The 19,972-nt window shown below is 45.6% G+C and overlaps 1 protein-coding gene across 3 annotated transcripts in view; it reads right to left on the minus strand.

Annotated features, from left to right (window-relative positions):
• Nucleotides 1-11: 11 nt before the first annotated feature.
• Nucleotides 12-19,972, minus strand: part of PHACTR3 (phosphatase and actin regulator 3) — a 98,699-nt gene continuing 78,738 nt past the window's right edge. For all 3 annotated transcript variants that reach the window (XM_074553747.1, XM_074553748.1, XM_005489059.4), the window contains exons 9-13: nucleotides 8,301-8,356; nucleotides 4,352-4,413; nucleotides 3,372-3,512; nucleotides 2,083-2,159; nucleotides 12-588 (exon numbers count right to left, since the gene is read on the minus strand). In XM_074553747.1, coding sequence (XP_074409848.1) covers nucleotides 573-588; nucleotides 2,083-2,159; nucleotides 3,372-3,512; nucleotides 4,352-4,413; nucleotides 8,301-8,356 — 352 coding nt within the window. In that variant the 3' untranslated portion in view covers nucleotides 12-572. The remainder of the gene's footprint in view (nucleotides 589-2,082; nucleotides 2,160-3,371; nucleotides 3,513-4,351; nucleotides 4,414-8,300; nucleotides 8,357-19,972) is intronic.

Below are 19,972 nucleotides of genomic sequence, written 5' to 3' on the forward strand. Positions count from 1 at the left end.
TAGGAAACATGTTCATTTCCTGCAATAAGTAGTCATTTAATTAAAGAACAAAAGTAACAGGAATCAAAAATGCTTGCAGCTGTGATTCTGTTAGACAGTATATAAAAAAGAATGAAATTATAATACATTAAATTAGTTTTTAGAACATGAACTTAGGTGTTTTACAAACTAATTGTGGTAAGTTCAAAATGTCTTGTCAACGTAATACTGGATGACAGAGCGTCACGTCCATTTATGTCAGAGGCCTTGGAATGGTAAAGCCTGTACATGCACAACATCTCCTTTGCCAAGGCAGCCTGCACACCAGTTCCACCCAGCTGGGAAAGGAGAGGAGGAGGCTCTTCCAAGCAGCTTCACTTCAGTCCTTTCAGCAGCTTGTCCCACTCCTCAGGCCAGGCTCTTCTGCCTCGAGCTCGGGGCTGGCGTCTGTCCCCAAGGGCTGCAGAGTCCTTCTGTCACATCAACGTCCAGGGAGCCTGCACTGAACCTCAGGGAAAGGCTTCAGGGTTCCCTGATGTGTGCTCAGCAGCAATATCAAAAGGTAAAGACAGATTCTTCTCAGAAGAAAATTTCTATGGCCTGTGAAATCTAGGAGAAAAGAAAGACATGTTTCAAACCGCTTTGCAATAGAATTCAATTATTTTTTATACAATTGTTTTATGTTAGATTAACAAAATTTTTAAAAGCCCACAGAAGGATTCATTCTGGTTAAAGGTACAGTGAGAGTGCTGAAGAATATTAGCAACTCCTAATTCTCCCCAGCACATTGGCAGCCCTGTCCCAGGACTGCAGTGCAGGTACAGACCTCAGGGCCAGTGTACCTCATTTACATTTCTTTGGGAATGCAATTGCAAATCCAGGTATGTAGTTGATGTGGATTTTTTTTTTTTTAGTAAACAAAGCCACAGTTTGTCATTGGTAGCAATATTCACTGTGCACTGATCTTCTTTTTTAAGAGTTAAGCAATGGTGAAATGCTTTGTAAAGTATGAAGAAATACTGTTGGTGAAATGTTTGATAGTCTTAGATTCTGGAATAAATTTTCTTCTTGCTCTGTAGGCTTGTTCTTTTGGCTGAGATCCATAATTAAAGCCTCAATCATATGTAATGCCCTAGCACTAATTGTAAATTGGAAGCTTGTTTACTCCTAATATCCTGAACAAATTTCAGAATCTCTCATTATCATCTGAGACTCCCCAGGTAGCTCCAATTAGGAAATGTGCAGCTCACTGCCAGACTGGAACTGCAGCCACCCCTCTTCCCTTCCCACCTTCATTCCACCAATGCAGTGAAGCTGCTCTGCCTTGACGATGCCTTTTTGCAAGGACCCGTGGAATCAGCCTCTCATATTGTTCCTCCTCTTAAGAAGGGAAATGAATGTTTTGATCTGGGTTTAAACAGAGCCCCTGGCACCTGTGCTGGCACTGCCCTGACCGGGTTCCCAGTGGAATTCCAATCACGTGGAGTGACACCAGCCCAGCCCTGTTCTCTCCTGACCTCCTCCTGACAGGGAGTGTCATTAAGTTACCTGGGGCTCCTTCCAATAGCAACTGCACTGACAGGGAATACAGAAATCCCCAGGCTGAATCCTTTAGAACAAATCCAATTAGAACAAAGGCATTACCCCTGGGCACTGCCTGTTACGGTCAGTGCAGTTCTGTATTTCTGAGCAGGGAATTTTCAGTGTTTGTGATAAGGCTGCAGACTCAAGTACATTTATTATTATTATTACATTTATTATTAAACAGTGTATTATGTTGTTCTACTTTAAAAAATCATATTGTTTTCTGTGTTATATACTTTATTTTTTTGTCCTATCTTTAAATCTTTGGTGCAAGGAATGCCAGCTGAGGGATGCTCTGGAGAATGTCTGCAGGTTTCTTGGTATGTGCTAATAAAAGCCCCCAAAAAATCAGAAAATTGAGTTCTCTTCAGGAAGAGAAATGCTCCAATTTTCTTTTAATATTAACCTTCCTTTGCATATTCTCCCACATCCAGCACATAAGAATGCAGTCTACAGGTTCAGGAGTCAAGGAGTCAGAGCTTTTAGCAGGCAGCAGAGATAAACAGCCGGAAAACTGACCTTGTCAAATGTTTGCTGGATGCATGAACCTCCATTTCATTGCTTTTGTATTCATTCAGCTCCTTCCGAATTGCTGCCTAGAAATTGAAAAGAGAAAAACATGAACAAATAATGTTGTGCTTGTGAGCAAAACCCCAGACCTGCAGAGCAGTTTTCTGGGGTAGATAAACCAAGTACTGGGTATAGCAGAGCACTCTTGTGCTGGCAGAAATGCTGAATATTTGGGTTATATGGATTGGTGACACAATGCTTCTCATTTGTTATTGATTGCTGATAGGGTCACTGCTGTCTAGAAGCAATTCTGACAGAATAACACCTCAGAGATGGCTGTCTCACATTTAATAAGACTCCAGTTAAAATTTATTAAAGATTAGGAGAAGCTGCCAAGAAATTGATCCATTTTTCAGTCCCCAATGCAGAGGTGCAGCTCTGACCCTGAGTTCCTGATGTGTGCCACCAGTATGAGCAGAACTGTCACTTTCTTTGAGCTGCCTTGTTAATTGAAACATGAGCATTGACACAGTAAAACCAGGAAAAGTCTAATTGTAGTAAAGGTACAGTCAAGGAAAATACAAAATCCTTATTCTGTTGATTACTATGGAACAGTTTATTCACCATTTTAGAGAGCTTGGGAGAGCAGCTGCAGGAGTAGGAGTGCTCTGTTCCTTTTCTATGAATCCTCTAAACCCATTTGTCCCTTACTGGGGAGACACTGGGATGGAAACCAAAGTGTTTGAGTTCTCAGCACAAAGCCATGTTAACAGTGCTGTGTTTGCCATTTTCCAGTAACTGTCTCAGCATCCTGCTCCTGAAACTTCCCAATGTTCTGGCTGCAATCATGGTGAACTGTTCTTACTACTCAAGCCTCTAAATGTGACACTTAAATTGGGCTGTGAATCAGCCACGTGGCAGGTATGTGATGGGACAAAATGAGAGTTCATGCTCAGGAGAATGTGGGTCCTGTGCCTCCTTGAGCATTCACAGGAAACAGGAAAGGAGATTTTTGCATGTGTGGGACAAAACTTCCAGTCTGAGAATAAAGGTTAATACTCTATTGGCTGGAAATGGCTTTGATTTGGAGCCCAAATATTGTATCCACCTTTTTGGGTGGGTGGGTAGAAGCCTTTCGAGTACTAAAAAGGCTTTTTTTATGACATTTGAGTGATTTCAACATAAAAAATCATTGTAAAGTTTACAGAGCTGAAATGTTGCAGAGGTTCAAGTCTGTTGGGAATGTGATGTATCATTACCAAGCAAGGAGAAAGCAGAACCTTGTGGTTTGTCAGTACCTTGTCTGCTGCTGACAGTCGTGTCCATGGTTTATCTGCTCTCCTGTCGTAGTCCTGTGCTTTTGCCACTTCCACATAATCACTGAATCGAATCAGGATCTTTCTGTCTCTCAGTTCATCAACTGTAGGTCTCTGGTTAAGCTGTATTCAGAAGTTTTGTGAAATAAAACCAGGGTTAGTAACAAGTGAGTCAGTAAAAAATGCAATATTTGCTTCTTTTCATCTTGGCTCAGTGTGCATCTACAAATATGGAAAATCACCCAACCCTTGGAAACTCCAGGGAAATATTTCACCATTTGGAGAACTGCTAGCAGAGTAATAATGGTTTAAATGGAGCTACAGCACAGTGCCTTTATCATGGACAAAAGAAGAAAATATCTTAACCCAGAGATTGATAAAATATTTCAAAATGTAAAGGAATCATGATGGATTTGTTATGATCTCTGGATAATTCTGGATGCTGGAGGATGTTCTACTACAGGCAGAGGCAGATTGTCTGTGTGAGATTCTCAGCACTAGACCCTCTGTAAGAATTTCAGTCAAGCCTGAACAAGTTATCAGCATATTGGTCTGTAATTCCATTAGGGATTTCCAAGAACAGAACAACAAGATCTCGTTCTTATGATGAGAATATTTTAAATGCAAAAAGAAATGTACTATGGGAGCAGACCTGGTGTTCAGCAAGGAGGCAGCTCTGCTACAAAGAGTGAAAAAGTCCTTTACCAGCAATGGAGCTGACAAATATGCCATAATACCCATTTTCTGAGTAAATTTATATGCAAATATTCTACTCAATTTCATCTAGCTGGGATAAGGTAGGTATGTCTATAATTGATATTGCCAGACACTGCTACCAGACACTGCTGAGGAGGATGCATATTAAGGGAGGTTCTGTGCAATAACAACCTCTATGGCTGGGTGATATTATAGTAATTTTGCTAAATTTCTAAAAGCTAATAGCAAGTATTGCAAGATTTTACCTTTCTTGTCAGTCTCTGCTTGATTTCCCTCCTCTCCTCCTGTTCCGTTTGATCATTTCGTTCTGCGGAGAATATAAAAAAGAAGATGACTTTCCTCATGAGGAAGTTTGGTGTTTTCCCAGGTCCCAGGCAATGACGAGCAGAGCCCAAAGAGCAGCTGGCAGTTGTGTGTTTTGGAAATTCAGTGCATCTCTGGTGTGAGCTGGAGCACAGAGTCACCTCCCCGTGAGGACACCGTGCGGGTGCCAGTGCCAGCTCGGAACTCCACGGGGATTTAATGAAACAGCCACACCAACGCTGCACTCGCATCAGCTTCAGAAGGAAAATCAACACCCTCCATAGCTGATCAATCATCCTTTTTTACTCCCCATACTGCTGGAGCCATTCACGCTGTCAGAGGCTCAGCAGCTCCAGGGAGAGCCCGTTCTGCCCTCAGCCCTGTCCCTCAGGCTGCATCAGCCCTGGCGCTGGCTGGCACCTTGGCTGTCCCTGACATGAGAGCCCTTCCTCCTGCCAGGCTCCTGTGCAGAGCTCCAGCTCAGCCCCTGCCTTTGTGTGTTGTGCCTATTAACATTCCAGCCGTGAGAACTCCTACACACTGCCTCTAAAAATAGCCCGGAGTGCTGTAACAGTGAGAAATAGATCCCCTGCCTTAGGAAAGGAGTTAATGGCGTTTCTATTCCCAGTACTAGCTGTTACTAAATTAAGGCGTGAGCCCGTGACCTGAACAAAGCTGCAGAGCCAGAGAAAAAGGTTTAACCATTCAGGGATTCTCTGGGTACTACTCTGAGGTTTATTAAACCTCTTGCATTAGATATTTCCAGTTTTAAAGTACACACGTGATTTCTACTATGCCTCCAAAACCCACTAGCGCTGCAGATGGATTTCCAAGATATTTTTAACAATGAAGCATTTTTTCTCCCTGATTTTTGCGCTCATTAGATGACACTGAGATGCAATCAAATCTATTTAAAATAACACAGAAGTCCACAGCTCCACCTGGCTAGGCTAGAAATGTGAATCAAATGAATTTAAAATGCTATAATGTGCTGCATTATAGTTCAGTGGCAAGGCACAAAATGTAAAGAGAACAGGTCAGCTAAAATTAGTGCTGTGTCAGGGATGAGCAGCTATTTCAGTCTGCAACTGAAAGGAGTGTAAAAGGAGAACAGACTTTCAAAAGTAGAGGGTATTCTTGGATATAGAGACATCTGCAAGAAGCTATTCATTCAGGTTTAATTCACCCATTTTACAGTAGATCTTCCTATTTTGTTTTTTTTTTAATTAAAAATAGATAATTTTCTGTGGTGTAGTGCCTTTTAAAGATATGATGTCATATGCAGTGAAAGAAGTGCCCAGAGAAGCTGTGGCTGCTCCATCCCTGGAAGCCTTAGAGGGAGATTGGTCCAGTGGAAAGGGTTCCTGCCCATGGCAGAGGCTGGAACAACATGATTTTTAAGGTCTCTTCCAACCCAAACCCTTCTGTGATTCTATGATTCTAATTCCCAAAGAAAGGCCAAAAATACACCTTTCTGATCAAAAAATACTTTTCCAAATATAAACGTCTAGTAACTTATTTCTATTCACTTGGGTTCAGTGCTTATTTCCAACTTCAAGACATAAAAGAAATAGTTCTTTTACAAAAAAAAGAAGAAAACAAACTTGAGATTTGGTAAGAAAAGCTGGCAAAGGGATTCTAAAACTCAGGATTATTACTCAGCCAGCCCAGAGAGGCTTTTCCCATCACCATCCTTCTGCCCACACAGCTCCATTCATTGCTGAGGGCTGGTTCTGTAAATCTCAGCAGAGACACTCCCAGTGCTGAGGGGGCCTGTGCAGAGCTGGAACCCATTCTGAGCTCTGGGTGACACTGAAGCATCTCCTTGGGTTCACAGGGACCTCACAGTGGGGCTCAAGAGACGCCTTCTTGGCTTGAGTTCAGCTTTCTGTTCAGCAAGGACACATCTGACACCTGGGCTGTGATTTTAGTTCATTTGCTTTTCATGCTTGGTGGGAAGCCAGCAGAGTTTCTATGGTTAAAGGACTTGGAAAATCAACAAAATTGTAAGAAAGTGCTGGCTTTAAGTCTGCTTTTTAAGTATTACTTTTATCTTAGGAACAACTCCCTAAAGGAGATAAGAAATCAGTTTGAAATCTTGCTGAGATTTGCTTTAAAGTGACAGTAGTTGTACTTTGCAATATGCTTCTCTTTTTTTTACCAGAGTTGTACAAATGTGAATTCTGAGTCCATAAAAGAACTTCTGCCAGCAGTACCAATCATGAACATCAAAGATGGTGAGAAATGCACAAAATTGCACAAACCCTTATTACACCTGGAGGAGGTCGTGGGGATTTCACTGAAGGGCTTTTATACTGCTACAGCTATGCAGGATACTCAGCTTTTATTATAATGGCAGAGGTAAATAAAATGGAAGTGGTTCTGATCCCAGCTGAACCTGAATAAAGCCTGAGCAACTCAACAGAAGTCAATAAATTTGCTCCATGCTGGGAGCTCTTTAAATGAGATACAAATCTAGACCAGTATGTTTAGCTGGTATTCAGGAAGTATCTTTAATTCTGCTTTATCTTCTTTCTGCTTTATCTCTCTCTAAGCTCATTATATGAATGTATTCAAACTTTTTTATTATTAAAACTGGTCAGTTTAACCCAGATTAAGGATGTAACCAGCACACTTCAAAAAAGTAAACATAAAGGAACAGATTTTTTCAGTGGAGATCAGCTTTTCCTTAGCCAGGGAAAAAACCCAAAGAAACAGATTTTCAGAGATTTCAGTTACTGACTCTTGAAAATCTATCTCCACATAGTTCAGGATCTTGGGTTACTGCATTTTCCTGCCTCTCTGGTGAAGTTTGGCCAAGTTCACCCACCCATGTTGCAAAGAGGGTTTCCTTTCCTCCTCAAGCCGTGCACATGCAAAACAGAGCTCATTTTACTGTGTGTGATCTGTGCATTGGAACTGCACAGAAAACACTGCAAATACAGGCTGCCTGTGGAACCCCTTTGTGTGAAAAATGAAATGAAATCCCAAATAACTTCAGTGGCAGGAGCGTAAGGTTTCTCCCCTAGAAATCACTAAGAAAGTTTTTGAGATACAAAATTTTAGGTAATGCAATGCTGATGACTTTTTCCTAGTGAATTACAATCTGATGATTAAATACAACTCTAACAGTGTGGGCAGCACTGCTTGTGTGACATTTCTGTGGCTTTATGTTTTATGCTTGTTTAATGACAACCTATCGTTCACATCACTCTGGGTTTTGTCTCTCGACATTAAAGAGACTAAATAGCAAATGGATTTCCCCTTTTGAGATCCATAGTGGAGACAATTTCAAAGCTGACCTTCCCCTAATTCAGCAGTTTTAAGGGAAGGGATTATGTTCATCACTTGTGTGATCCCTTGGAAACATTCAGGAAAAGAGCTGCAAGTTTTGCCTGAATTTGAGAGATGCTGAGAACACTCCCCTGTGGCAGCACCAGTCCCAGGCCTGGGACTGTCCCTCTATTAATTCTGGTATCTGATCTTTGACTTGGCAGATCTGCAGTGACATGAGCAAACAGAGCTGGACAGAATCACATCTCTGCAAGGATCTTCCCCCAGCCACTCCACTGACAGTGCTATTCAGTGTGTGCCCTGAAAATCCATGTCTTGGAAAACGTCACTCCAATTCTCACGGCACTGTGACACTCAGATTGTATTCCCCTCTCAGACACCAGTAACAGTGGAATCAGAATGAAAATTATTTGAAAGCTTGAATCTGAATGGTTCTTTTTGTGCTCAAATTGCAAGCTTTGTGAAAATTAAAACTTGTAGGTACAGGAAATGATCCCAGTGAATTAATTTATCTATTTCAAAATAATATGTTCTGGAAATGCAATCATTAATTTCAGCAGACATCTATAAAATACTTTAAGAAAAAAAAGTACTCACGTTTCAGTATATTCCTTCTTTCTAGCTCCTCAACAGCGGGTCTTTGGCTGAGTCGCCTGCGGAAAAACACCAAAATCACATTTTGTACCATGCCTGTTCTTTGGAAAGTCTGTAGAATTCTGACTTGTGGTTGGTGTGTACAAAATCTCTCTCCAGGACTCGTGAAGAAGGAAAAAAAAAAAAAAGAATCCTGGCAGAGAATTCTTTCTTATATTATTTTTCCTTAATGCCAGGAATGCAGGTAAAAGTTCTCCTCTAGTTTGCTCTGCTGTCAGCGAAACGCTTCCTTGGAACCTGCATCCTTTTCATGACACTTTCCAGACAGTCAGCTGGAACCAGCACTCCAGAGGTAAAATTCACTCTCAAGGTGGTTATCAAAGGAGTTTCACAGAGATCTTCTGCCTCTATCACTGCCTTCACCTTCTAATCACACACAGCAGCACATTTCCTTCTCTCTATCACACCAGCAGCGCATCCTGACAGGGGCAGCCTGGGCAGAAATGAAGCTTTGCTGCGATTTTCAGGCAGCAGCCCCGATGCCCCAGCTCTGCTCTGCCTGCTGAGTGCAATTCGTGTGCTGCTCACAGCCCGGCTGTCTGCACGGAGTGTCTTGGTTCCACCTCCCCTTTTCAGTAGTGCTGCCTCAGGATTGACTCTCCCAATCAGATGATCGGTGCCACAGCGATTTTATTGCGCATACTAAATGAGCCTCCCCCACGAGGAGGCACCGGCAGATCTGCAGAGGATCTCAGGTAATGGGAGCCCTCCCCTGGGCAGGCACACACACACACAGACACACGGACACAGCCACAGAGACACACACAGACACACATAGACATACAGACAGACACACACAGACACACACACACACACACACAGACACACACACAGAGTCTGCATTTCAGGGTTTTCATGTCACAATGCAGCCAGCAGATCGGAAAGAGCTCCCGATGCCTCCCAGCCTGCGATCTGGCAGCGCTGAGGATTCTCATCCTCTGCTCGCAGCAGATGTTGCCAAGCCAGAGATGAAGTTACAGACACAAAGAAATACTCAGAGCAGGGACCACACTGCAAACTGCTGCGGTTGTTCCTCTGCTGGGTATATAAATGAATAATTTTAAAGCCGTGCTGTAGCAGGGTCTATGATTTATCAAATATGGAAAAATGAAGTAATTGTTAACACACTGCAAAAAAAAAAAAAAAAAAAAAAACCAGTAAAATCACCTAATTCTAATCTTTCCTTGTTTTGTGAGCCCCACCCAATGTACCTTCCACATCAACTCTGTGGTCATATGTTATCAGACCAACATCTCTTCACCCTTTTTTAATTAAATTCTCTGAAAAAACTCTCATCTTTGGCAACAGGAAGTATCACAACAACTGCACCAAATTCACACCAACAGAATACTGAGACAGATGAGCTCTTGTGCAGGAACACCTACACCTAACTCTCACTCTCCTTTCCTAATGCTGTCTATGACCTAAGGCTTTTCTCCTGACCTCTGGGTCAGATACTCCAGCAGCAGAAGTTGCAATAATCCCAACTGAAACAGGAATGATGCTGAAACTAAAGGCTTTAAACATGTATTTAAAATTCCTGCTACCCTTGGACTCCTCCCTGCATGTCTCAGAAATTACACAAGTCCAGCTAGGTTTTGTTAGAAACAGACAAAGTGCATTTTGTAATATAAATCAGGGAAGAATGCCATACTTGGAGAGTGAGGCAAATGAAAGTCCACCTGACCTGCTGCTCATATGCTTCTCTGAGCCATTCTTAATTACAGCCCTGCCATGTGAGATTGATAGATTCTCCCAAATCTGTACATTAGATTTCAGAGGCCCCTTTTAAACTGGGAGATTAAAAGTCTAACAGAATGAGAATGCAAAAGTATACGACTATTCTGTGATTCTGTGTGAATGCTTTGTATTTATATATAACATGTATTATGGTTGATTATTTAAACCCCATTTCCCTTTTGGCTTTGATAAATACATTTAAGTGCCCATTTTTCTGTGCACACCCTCAGCTTTACTCCCAGCAGAAGGAAAAGGTGCAGACAGACACAGCAATATGTGCACATGAGAGCACTGCAGGGTTTATCCTGGGTTTTTCAGAGACACAGACCACACTTCCCAACGTTGCGTCACAGTCACAAGACTAGACACGGACTTTGGTTAAAAATAAATTTCTAACAGGGTTTCAGGAAGGTGGGGATAGAGTGAAAACACCAAGTACAAGGAGAGTCACAATCAAAGGAGAAGTGGCAAAAACCTCTGACAGTGTTGTTATCAAGGTCTGGGGACATTTCAGGTCTATTTGTTATTTCTGCTGTTCAGGAGAAGCCTCTCTGTGCCCAGAAACAACTTTCACTTCCTTCCTGAGCTGCTGTGGGGTGGCTGGGCCTGGGATGCTGCTGAAGGGGAAGGGCTCCATGTGCCCTGACAGTGACAGAGGCTGGAGTGGCCCAGGGTCACTCAGGGCTCCAGATCCCCTTTCTGCAGGACTTAACTGCAGGCACACAGTTTGGGGTCATTGGGATGGGGCCGTGTGTGACACACAGTTTGGGGTCACTGGGATGGGGCTGTGTGTGACACACAGTTTGGGGTCACTGGGATGGGGCTGTGTGTGGCACACAGTTTTTGGTGACTGGGTGGGACTGTGTGTGGCACACAGTGTGTGGGCGTTGGGATGGGGCTGTGTGTGACACACAGTTTGGGGTGGCTGGGATGGGGCTGTGTGTGACACACAGTTTGGGGTCATTGGGATGGGCACAGCTGTGAGCAGCAGGTGAGCAGCATTAGCAGCAACGAGCCATGGAGTGCCCAGGGGCACTGACCAATCACGAAGGGAGCAGAGGGCACACAGGTGCAATGCATTAACAGGAGGGGTATAAAAGGGTGGGCTGAAGGACAAGAAGGGCAGATGCTTGCGGCCTTCTGAAATGGTGTGGTGGTTCTCTGTATGGGTTGAAACCTTCTGAAATTGTGTGAGGATACTCTGGGTGTCGTGGCCATCTCAACTGTGACACATTACCACTTGTGGAGTGACTTTCCTGCTTTGTCTGCTCACCCCTCAGAGCGAGGCCCCCATGGCTGCTGCAGGGCAGAGCCCACCTTGCCTGAGCTGCTCTGTGGGGGCCCCTCAGCCCCAGGAACACCTTCAGGGCCCACCAGAGTGAGACAAGGACACATCTTCTGAGAGCTCCTGGCAGAGCCCAGATCACCCCTGTCAGAATCCACACCCCTCCTGAAGGAGCTTTAATGCAAGAAACCATTTTGGGTGAGTTTGTCCTCCCCTCAGATAAGCTGGCCTGTGCGTACTGTGGGCTCCGAGCAACAGGTGCTCTGTTCCGGATATTTATTTCATGTTTTCCCTGATGCTGATAGCTGTGAAATCCTGTCTCTGGCAGAAGCACCCCCTGTGTTCAGGGCTCAGTGAGTTTCCTCAGAAGGGACTGTCCATCCCTGAGGGAGCCACGGCCTCCGGAACGCTGCCGCACCTCAGGGACACTGGGCCAGGGGACACCATGGCCACGGCTCCCTTCACACCACGGGGAGCACAGAACAGAGCATGGAGGGACTGAGCAGCCAGACAGGATGCTCACATCTCATATTTAAAGGAAACAAACTCCAGCTGAATAACAATGACCAGCAGACTGCAGAGCAGGGGAGAATTACTCCGGTGTGAGGCTCTGGAGGATGAAACACGCACCTGCCATGAAGGAGCCTTGGTGAGGGCTAAAACCTGAGCCCTCAGTAATTATGGATGGTTCCCCATGGGCTTTGCAGAGAGGATTTTGTATGGTACAGGTGATTTTGAATCAGTCCTGCCTCGTTTCCTGTGGATCCAGTGAAATCCCTGCTCCTGGCTGAGGAGAGCTCACCCAGGGCCAGCCTGGCTCCTGTGCTGCCCAGCAGCCATGGCTGGGAGTGCCTGAGGTGGACGGGAGGCTCCAGCACTGCTGCAACACAGCGTGGTCGTGGCTGGGTGAGTCTTGTGCTTTTCATTTCTGTTCTTTTTTCACTCAGGGACTCACAGCTCCACGTGGACTCACCTCAGCAAGGTGACTGTGAGCTCCATGGGGAGCACTTACATAGTCCACCACTTGTGTTGTGTGACCATAATGATTTCCTCTCAGCTGATTTAGATATCTATTTCTTTCTTCTGGGAAAAACAGCCAATTAATGCTCTTCTGTTCTTGGGTGTTATGAAAACCTAGGTTTGGTATTTGTGCTGCCGGGTGAGGCAGGAGTGCTCCCTCTGAGCACATGTGGGGCCACCTCTTTTGGGGAATGTCTTGAACTTTGCTTGAAAATGCTGGTTACTTGCAGGCTGCTCCTACCTCTGTCCAGCTTCCCCCAAAGTGTCACTGGAATTGCCTTGTCTCATACTAAGAGTGCTTAGTCCAGGATTTTGTTTCCGTGTTAGTTAAACCAAGGCATGCCAAGAGCAGCAGTGAGTGGAGCTGGACTGGCAGCATTCAGAGGTGACTGCAGCTGCCTGTGGGAAACTGAGCACAGCTGGAGGCACCCAAGTCACTTTGCTGCAAGGGGTGTCTGGGTGCAGTTCAGACATTGCTGTACATGTGTCAGAGGTGCTCCAAGTTTGGGCAGACACCAACATTTTCTCATAATACTAAAGTAATCACCTCAAGTGTGTGGGGTAAAAGGGAATGGTTATACAGTTTTTTATGTACAGCCCTTTCTCATGTTCAGAAAAATAGCAAAGATTTTGTGTTACTGTTGTTCTGTGCGAAGTGAGCATAAACCTTCAGCAGCAGGTATTCTTGAATGGTTTGAAGCCTGGGGAGTGTTCTGGGTGTATTTTCAGGCTACCTTTGGAATGTTTTCTCCAGTAATTTTGGCTCAGAGAGATGATAACATGATAATCTCTAAAAAGCCAAGACTTTGCTTGCTCCTGTGTTATCCCAGTGTTCCTCCTGTGGGTGAGAGGAACAGATCATTGCAAGTTAGCTCAGTCACCTGTGGCTCTCCCCAGAACACCCTGCAGGTGCAGCCAGCTGGGTCTCAGGGCACCTCAGCTGGCACATGGCCTCGAGGTGTTTGTTTTCCCAGTGCAAGGTGCACATGGGAATCCTGTGACGTCCATGAGCTCCCTCTGCTCTCACAGGGGGCTGTGGTGCCTGGCTTGTTCCCTTGGTGAGCAGGTGTGGTGTATAATTGCAGCAAAACACCTTCCCTCTGCCATCAGAGCCCTGCCAGGATCCTGCTGGACATGAGCACAAGTGTGGATGTGGATTTGGGCTGTGGGGAAAGCCACAAATGGCTCATCCCCTCTGGAGCAGGGTCACGTTTGTGAACACAGCCACTCACACACGTGCCTCTGACTGCTGATCAGAGATCATTATTTGCTTCATGCTGCCAGATTTCTCCTTCTCATTGAAGGGAATGAATGTCTTGGGAGCACTGCTACACAAGGGCTGATCATACTGGGCAGTTACAGGTGACTGAGTGCTCAGCAGGCTGAGGATCTGCATGTCCCAGCACCCAGTGCATCGATGTGTCCTGGGAGCAGGAGCTGCTGCCCTGTCCTCTGCCCTCACAGGGACCCTCAGCAGGGTCTGCTTTGTCCCTTGTGGGAGCTGCATCCCATCCCAAAGCCACAGCAGGCTGAGGGCTTGCAGGTGTGGGCACAGACTGGCTGATGAGTGGCCAATTTGGGACAGGTACAGCCTCTGTGTGCATGTGGGGCTGTGCTGACTTCCCCCACCTCAGACACTCCTTCATTTCTACTCCTTTTATTAGTCTGTATCTCACCTCCCTGGCAGACTCCAGCAAGCATTCAAGCAGAATCCAGTGAAAAATAGCTCAGGTTTCTGTGGTTTCTTATCTGTCCCCAAAATGTGTTCCTGTTTCCCAAATATGTTTTTTTCATAGAATCTGTTGCACAGTATCTGTGTGTACAATTGCCACAAAACTGAATTTCTTATGGGTTTGTAGCTGAAGCCAAAAGTTTCACTTTGGACTCCTGTTGCTGGTGTTAGTAAGGTCCATGTGATTGTGATGATCGTCTCCAAAGGGAGGAGTGAACTGGGTAGACTTGGACACGTGCATGTGCCTGTGGACCCTGCACTGACAAGGGAGCAATCAATCCAGCCATCAGTAAATGAGCTGTATCCAGCAGCAACTGCATTGATTGTTCCTCTTGTCAGGTGGTTTTGCAGATGAATTGGGAAGGGAGGTGGTGGGAAGGATCCCTCTCACAGCCCCGGCAAAGGGAGGAGAAATGGGAGTGCCCTGGTTTTGCTTCTCATAAAGCTGCTTGTGTCTGCTGCCCATCAGGAGGCAGAGGCTCTGCCTCTTAAATAGGCAGCTCTGTTACCAGAACATCATGTTCAATTCAACAAGAAGTTTATTTTCATCCTTCCTATAAGTAGCTGTGGAGAGGATGTGTGCCAGGGCTTTGAGTCACCCACGCACTGCTCTGTGCCTGCCTGCAATGTACAATTATGGGTAGTAGTAAATCTGTGGTGGGAGGGACTTCTCTGTTACTGTCTGTACAAAATTAGAAGGCAGACACCGAGACACAAACTTGTTTTTACCCCAAGGTAATTCTGGATCGTGTAAAAAGTGGGAATTGATGTGCCAGCATTTCCCATAACAGGGAGATCATAGAATCAGGATAGTTTGAGGTGGAAAGAACCTTTAAAGGCATCTTGTCCAACGCCCCTGCAATGAGCAGGGACATCTTCGAGTAGGATCAGGTTGTTCAGAGCCTCATCCAGCCTGACACTGAATGTTTCCAGGAATGGGACATCCCCCACCTCTCTGAGTAACCTGTTCTAGTGTTTTACCACCCTCAATGTAAAAATATTCTTGCTCATATCTGATCCAACCCAACCTTCCTTCAGTTTAAAACCATTCCCCCCTGACCTATCACTATCTGCCCATGCAAAAGGTTGCTCTCCCTCTTTTTATATAACCAGCTTTAATCCCTGGAAGGTTCCAGCATTGTCTCCTTAGAAGCTTCTTGTCCCTAGGCTGAACAACCCCAAAGCAGAGGTTCTCCAGCCCTTGGAGTCATCCTAAGAGCAGTTACTGAGCTTCTCTGGCAGTAGGGAGCTCAGAGCAGTGTGAAGAGGGTGAGCTGGTCTGGTAAATGTTCTGAGTTGCCTTCTTTAAAGTCCCCTGATATTTGTGTCTCTGTGCCATCATGTACTATTTTTTGCATCCAAATAAGAAAACTGCAGATAAACACAGAGGCTTTAAATGTTGCCTTAATTACATGTGCTATTTATTTGTTTGGCCTTTAGTTCTGTCTGGATTTTCAAAGCTGCAAATCAGCACGAGTTCAGTTAATTATGTTGTCACTCATCTACCAGGCAATTACAACTGTCCATCATTATCATTTCTGTGATAGGAGCCCTGCAAAGGGCTCAGATTTCAGCTGAAATAGAAACCACAGACTTGCCCAGCATGACCCTTGTATCACAACCCACTGTCCCTGAAGGACCTGCCCTGTGACAGGTCTGTTATTGCACAGGGCTGTGAGCACTGTGTGGGCTGAAACAACAACACAGCCAGGCTCTAACTGTGCCAGAGGATTCAGTGGAGAAGGCTTGAGGGTAATCACTGTTCTCACCACCTGTAAAGCCCTGCTGCATTTCTCCTTTGGGTGTCTCATTTCCCAAGGTGTGAGGGAGAAGGGCTGGGCCCAGTTCAAAGCCCAGCTGCTGAGCATCCTTCCTCCACCTTCAGCAGGCTTCTGCTTTCATACCTCTCTCCACACTCAGATAAAGATTCTTGGAGGATGCTGTTGCACATTGTGGGACCAACATAAAATAACAGCTTTAAATTTCATCTGAGTTAATATGCAAGAACTAGCATGCTGACATGGGGTTTAAATGTGATAACTGCTTATTTCAGAGCAGCAGCTTCCTCATCTCCCTTCACCTGCTTCCCCACTCTGTGGTTTAACAGAGCTGCTGGAGAGTGGATCTGTCCTGTTTGTGATAGAATTACAATATTTAGTTATTTGGGCGACAAAAGTGCAATGGGTTGTTCAGCCAAAGACATGTTCCCTGTCTGCACTTTGATGGGTGTCTTGTTCAGCAGCAGTGTCAGTGTGAGCAGCACTGTTCTCATCAGCAGCAGCTTGTTCTCACTTCTGCTCTGCCTTGCAGCTGGGCAAAGAGCTGGTTTGGGGAATACTTTCAAGCTAAAAATAGCTCAGCAAGGCGAAGTGTTGAAAGAACACACTCTTCAAATAACAGAGCGAGTGGTGCAGCTCCCAGTGCCCCTCCTCTGCTGAAGGCTGAGGAGAAATCCACACTGGGTATAAAATGAGAAAATGGGAACTGGAGGGTCTTCAGCAGAAACCAAGTGCTGAATATGACCTGGTCACATTGTGCAGGTCACTGAAAATGGTTAATAACATTTCATTGGAAAGCAAGAGATTTTCTTTCTTTTTTCCCCCCCTTTCTTTTCTCTCTTGAAATAGGAATGGAGTTCTGTGTTCCCACAGAACAAAAAAGCCAAAAGCAATGCTACATATCTACTGCTGAAGTGACACTAAAATCTACTCTGATAGCAACTGCATGAGCAGCAGGAGGGACTCTGAAATAGGCAGCAGACAGAGGCAAATCTCAGCCCAGTGGTGGGGGAGATTTTGCCACTGACTTGAGATTTTCCTGTTCTAGTGACAGTTGCATACTTCTGGGTGCTTACTGGGTTATGATAAAAAATAAGAAAAGAGGGGAAAAGGTAAGAAAATAAAGCCAGGTTTTTACTTCACTGTCTGAACAATCCCTAATACATTGTTCGTGCCTGCTCTCCTCCAGGGAGCCTCGGGCTGCCTTGTCAGCCACCTTTGTGCCCTGTACAAAATGAAATGTCTGTAGGCTCGTGACTCAATTTCCTGGGAAGCCAGGAGTGCAATTCCAGCCATAGCAGTCAGTGAGGACAGGGACAGGATGACAGGGAGACATGTCAGTTCTGTCTGCAGCTCTAGCTCTGTTTCAGAGTGCAGCAAACAGAGATATTGTCCATGGATGGAAGTGTCCCAGTGTGGCCTGGCCTCAGCTGGGATGCTCAGGGCTGCACTAAGATCCTGCAGTACTGTGCACTTAATCCACAAACAGTTGCCCTTACAACAGATGCCACTGCAATGTGCAGCTGTGGGATTTGGGTCACTGGAAGAAACCACAGCTGGATTTGCAGAGAGCAGACAAAGTATTGGTGTGTGTGGGCTGGCAGCTGTGTGCCAATTCTCCTCCTCCCCCTCACTGGATGGAGAAGGATTTGAGAGTGGCCCCTCCTGCCATGGGTGTGAGCTGCTGGGAATTTCCCCATAGGTGTGAGGTCTGGAGAACATCCTTCCCTGCCACCTGGAGGTACATACTTTGGCAATCTGCAAAGTCTGGGAGGTGACAAATACACCTCTGCAAGGGGTCTTTGCAGTGAGGATTTATCCCAGAGCTGGGGTATGGAGCTGTGAACCTCCTAACCCAGCAGCTCCAGGCAGGAGGGGACATGCTGTGGCACTTTTTGCAAACTCTTTGTAGTGTCAGGCTTGATGGCAAGGAGCATGTCTCTGAATTACTGTAGTAAATCAAGGCAAATGCAGCACTCTCTGAGCACTCTGTGTAATCCCTGAAGGAAAAACTTAAATGGCAGCAATTTGTGGAGCCGCAGCTGCTGCTGGGACAGGCAGGCCCTGCTGGGAGCTGTGTGTGGCTGCACAGCTGCTCCCAGGCTGCAGAACCTCGCTGGGAACGCTCCCCTGGCAAGGCAGCACCTTCCAGTTCTCGCCTGTCACCCACCCACACAGCCTCCCGAGGATGGGGATCCCTGCCTGCAGACAGCGTTTCACCATTGCTGGGCTGCTTTCTGTTCTCTCGTGCACACTCTTGTTGGCCCAGCACTTTCCAGGACAGTCAGACCAACAGCCTGGCCTCACACTCTCACCAACCTTGGCTGGCCAGAGCCACAGCAGGCTCTGAACCCTGCTCTTTACTGCACTCTTATTTGCTTTTAATATTTTGCTTCTTTCAAAATTTCTCTTGAGGTTATCTGTTGGTTTTTCGGTGCAAAGAGCATTCCTGCTCTCAGTGCAGAGTGAAATGAGAAATTCCATTGACAGCTCAAAGATGTGGCCCAAAAAGTCTGTAGGAGTGTGAGTCCCCTGGTCTCAATAATCATCAATTTTGTTGTTCTTTCACCAGCAGCTCTCACAGTGCTCTGCAAAGCTGGTCTACGTGGTTATATCTGTTAGACAGATTAACAGAATGTGGCAAACTGTATTGTCTGAAAAACCAGATTTGCAGCCCCTCTGGGAATTTATTAACTTCCCTGTGCAAGTGGTATTTCAGTAATTCTGTTTCCCTTTGTTTTTTAAATTGGACAAGGCGAGGAGTATGACTTGTCACTTGATGCCACTGTGACACTGAGCACTGCAGACAGGCTAACTTACAGGAAAACACAGGCAGGATTTGAGTTTTAAAATGTCATCCTTATATTCTGCCTGCTCTTCCCCAGAGCCTTCTGGGATCCTCCTTAACTTTGTTTAGGATCCTGTGTTTAGCTATGGTCATGAAAATCCAAATAGAATTTGCTGGCAAATTTCACATAGAACAGAATATTCTGATCTTCTGAAAACTGAATAAAATGTACAAATTCAATTATGTAACGTCATGTTTGGAAGTTACAGCCCTGATTTGTTGTGGTACAACACGAACTGTCACTGCCAAAGCTCAAGGCTGCCACACAAAACCTTGGGGAGCGCTCTCAGGAAAGGATCCCCTGGTGCCACCTCCGTGCTTGTCCTCAGGGCTGTTCCCTGCCGAGGAGGGGCTGCAGTGGGGAAGGGCAGGCAGAGCTGTGGGAGCTGGCAGTGGCTCCCAGGCTCAGGCAGGCCCTGGCTCTGTGCACACACCTCCCTCAGAGCATCTCCCTGCCTTTTGCAGCTGCTCCTGTCCCTGCAGCTGGTGCACAGCAAGTCCCAGCATTGCAGGGCTGGGCCCTCCCCACCACCACTCCCTGCTGGCCCTGAGCCTCCTGCTCCCATCACCCCTGAGCTTGGCATTTCCACAGGCACCATTCATTCCCGGTTACCTTTGCCTTCATGGTGTCAACAGGCTGATAAAGGCATTGCTGTAAGTTAAACTGCACTACACCCATAAATAAAACTTCCCTTACCACATCAGTCCTGGGTTGTTTAACCTTCTCTTGAGAAGGAGGATTTTTCCCCAGCTGGGTGGTATTTGGAAGTGCTGCAGCCACTCCCAGTGATGATCAGAACAAGGCTGCAGTGTAGCCTGGCCAGAATATGGCTTTTGCAGATACCCTCAAATTAGGCTGATCTCTGTGCAGCAGGCCAGCTGCTTTCTGCAGAGGCTGCTGAGAGGGCCTGGCTTTAATTTTTATTTAACATAATTTCTGAGAAACTAATGAAGTATTAATTCATTCAGAATTTAATTTGCCTAATGAATATGATCATCTCAAGCAAATGACACTGGTGGCTCATCTGTGAGCCATGTAGTCTTGGTTTTGAGAGGTTTTTTCCTGCAGTGAGGCACTCAGGTTTTGTTCTGCTCTTTGTTTCTTGCCTGTATTCTGCATAGCTTTATGAAAGCCAAGTGACACATCTTTGCAGAACAATGGACTAACTAGATTGCAGTTCCTGTTTCTAATGTGATTTAAGACTCAGATTT

Source organism: Zonotrichia albicollis, chromosome 17 (genome assembly GCF_047830755.1).
Source record: "Zonotrichia albicollis isolate bZonAlb1 chromosome 17, bZonAlb1.hap1, whole genome shotgun sequence".
NCBI classification, from domain to species: domain Eukaryota; kingdom Metazoa; phylum Chordata; class Aves; order Passeriformes; family Passerellidae; genus Zonotrichia; species Zonotrichia albicollis.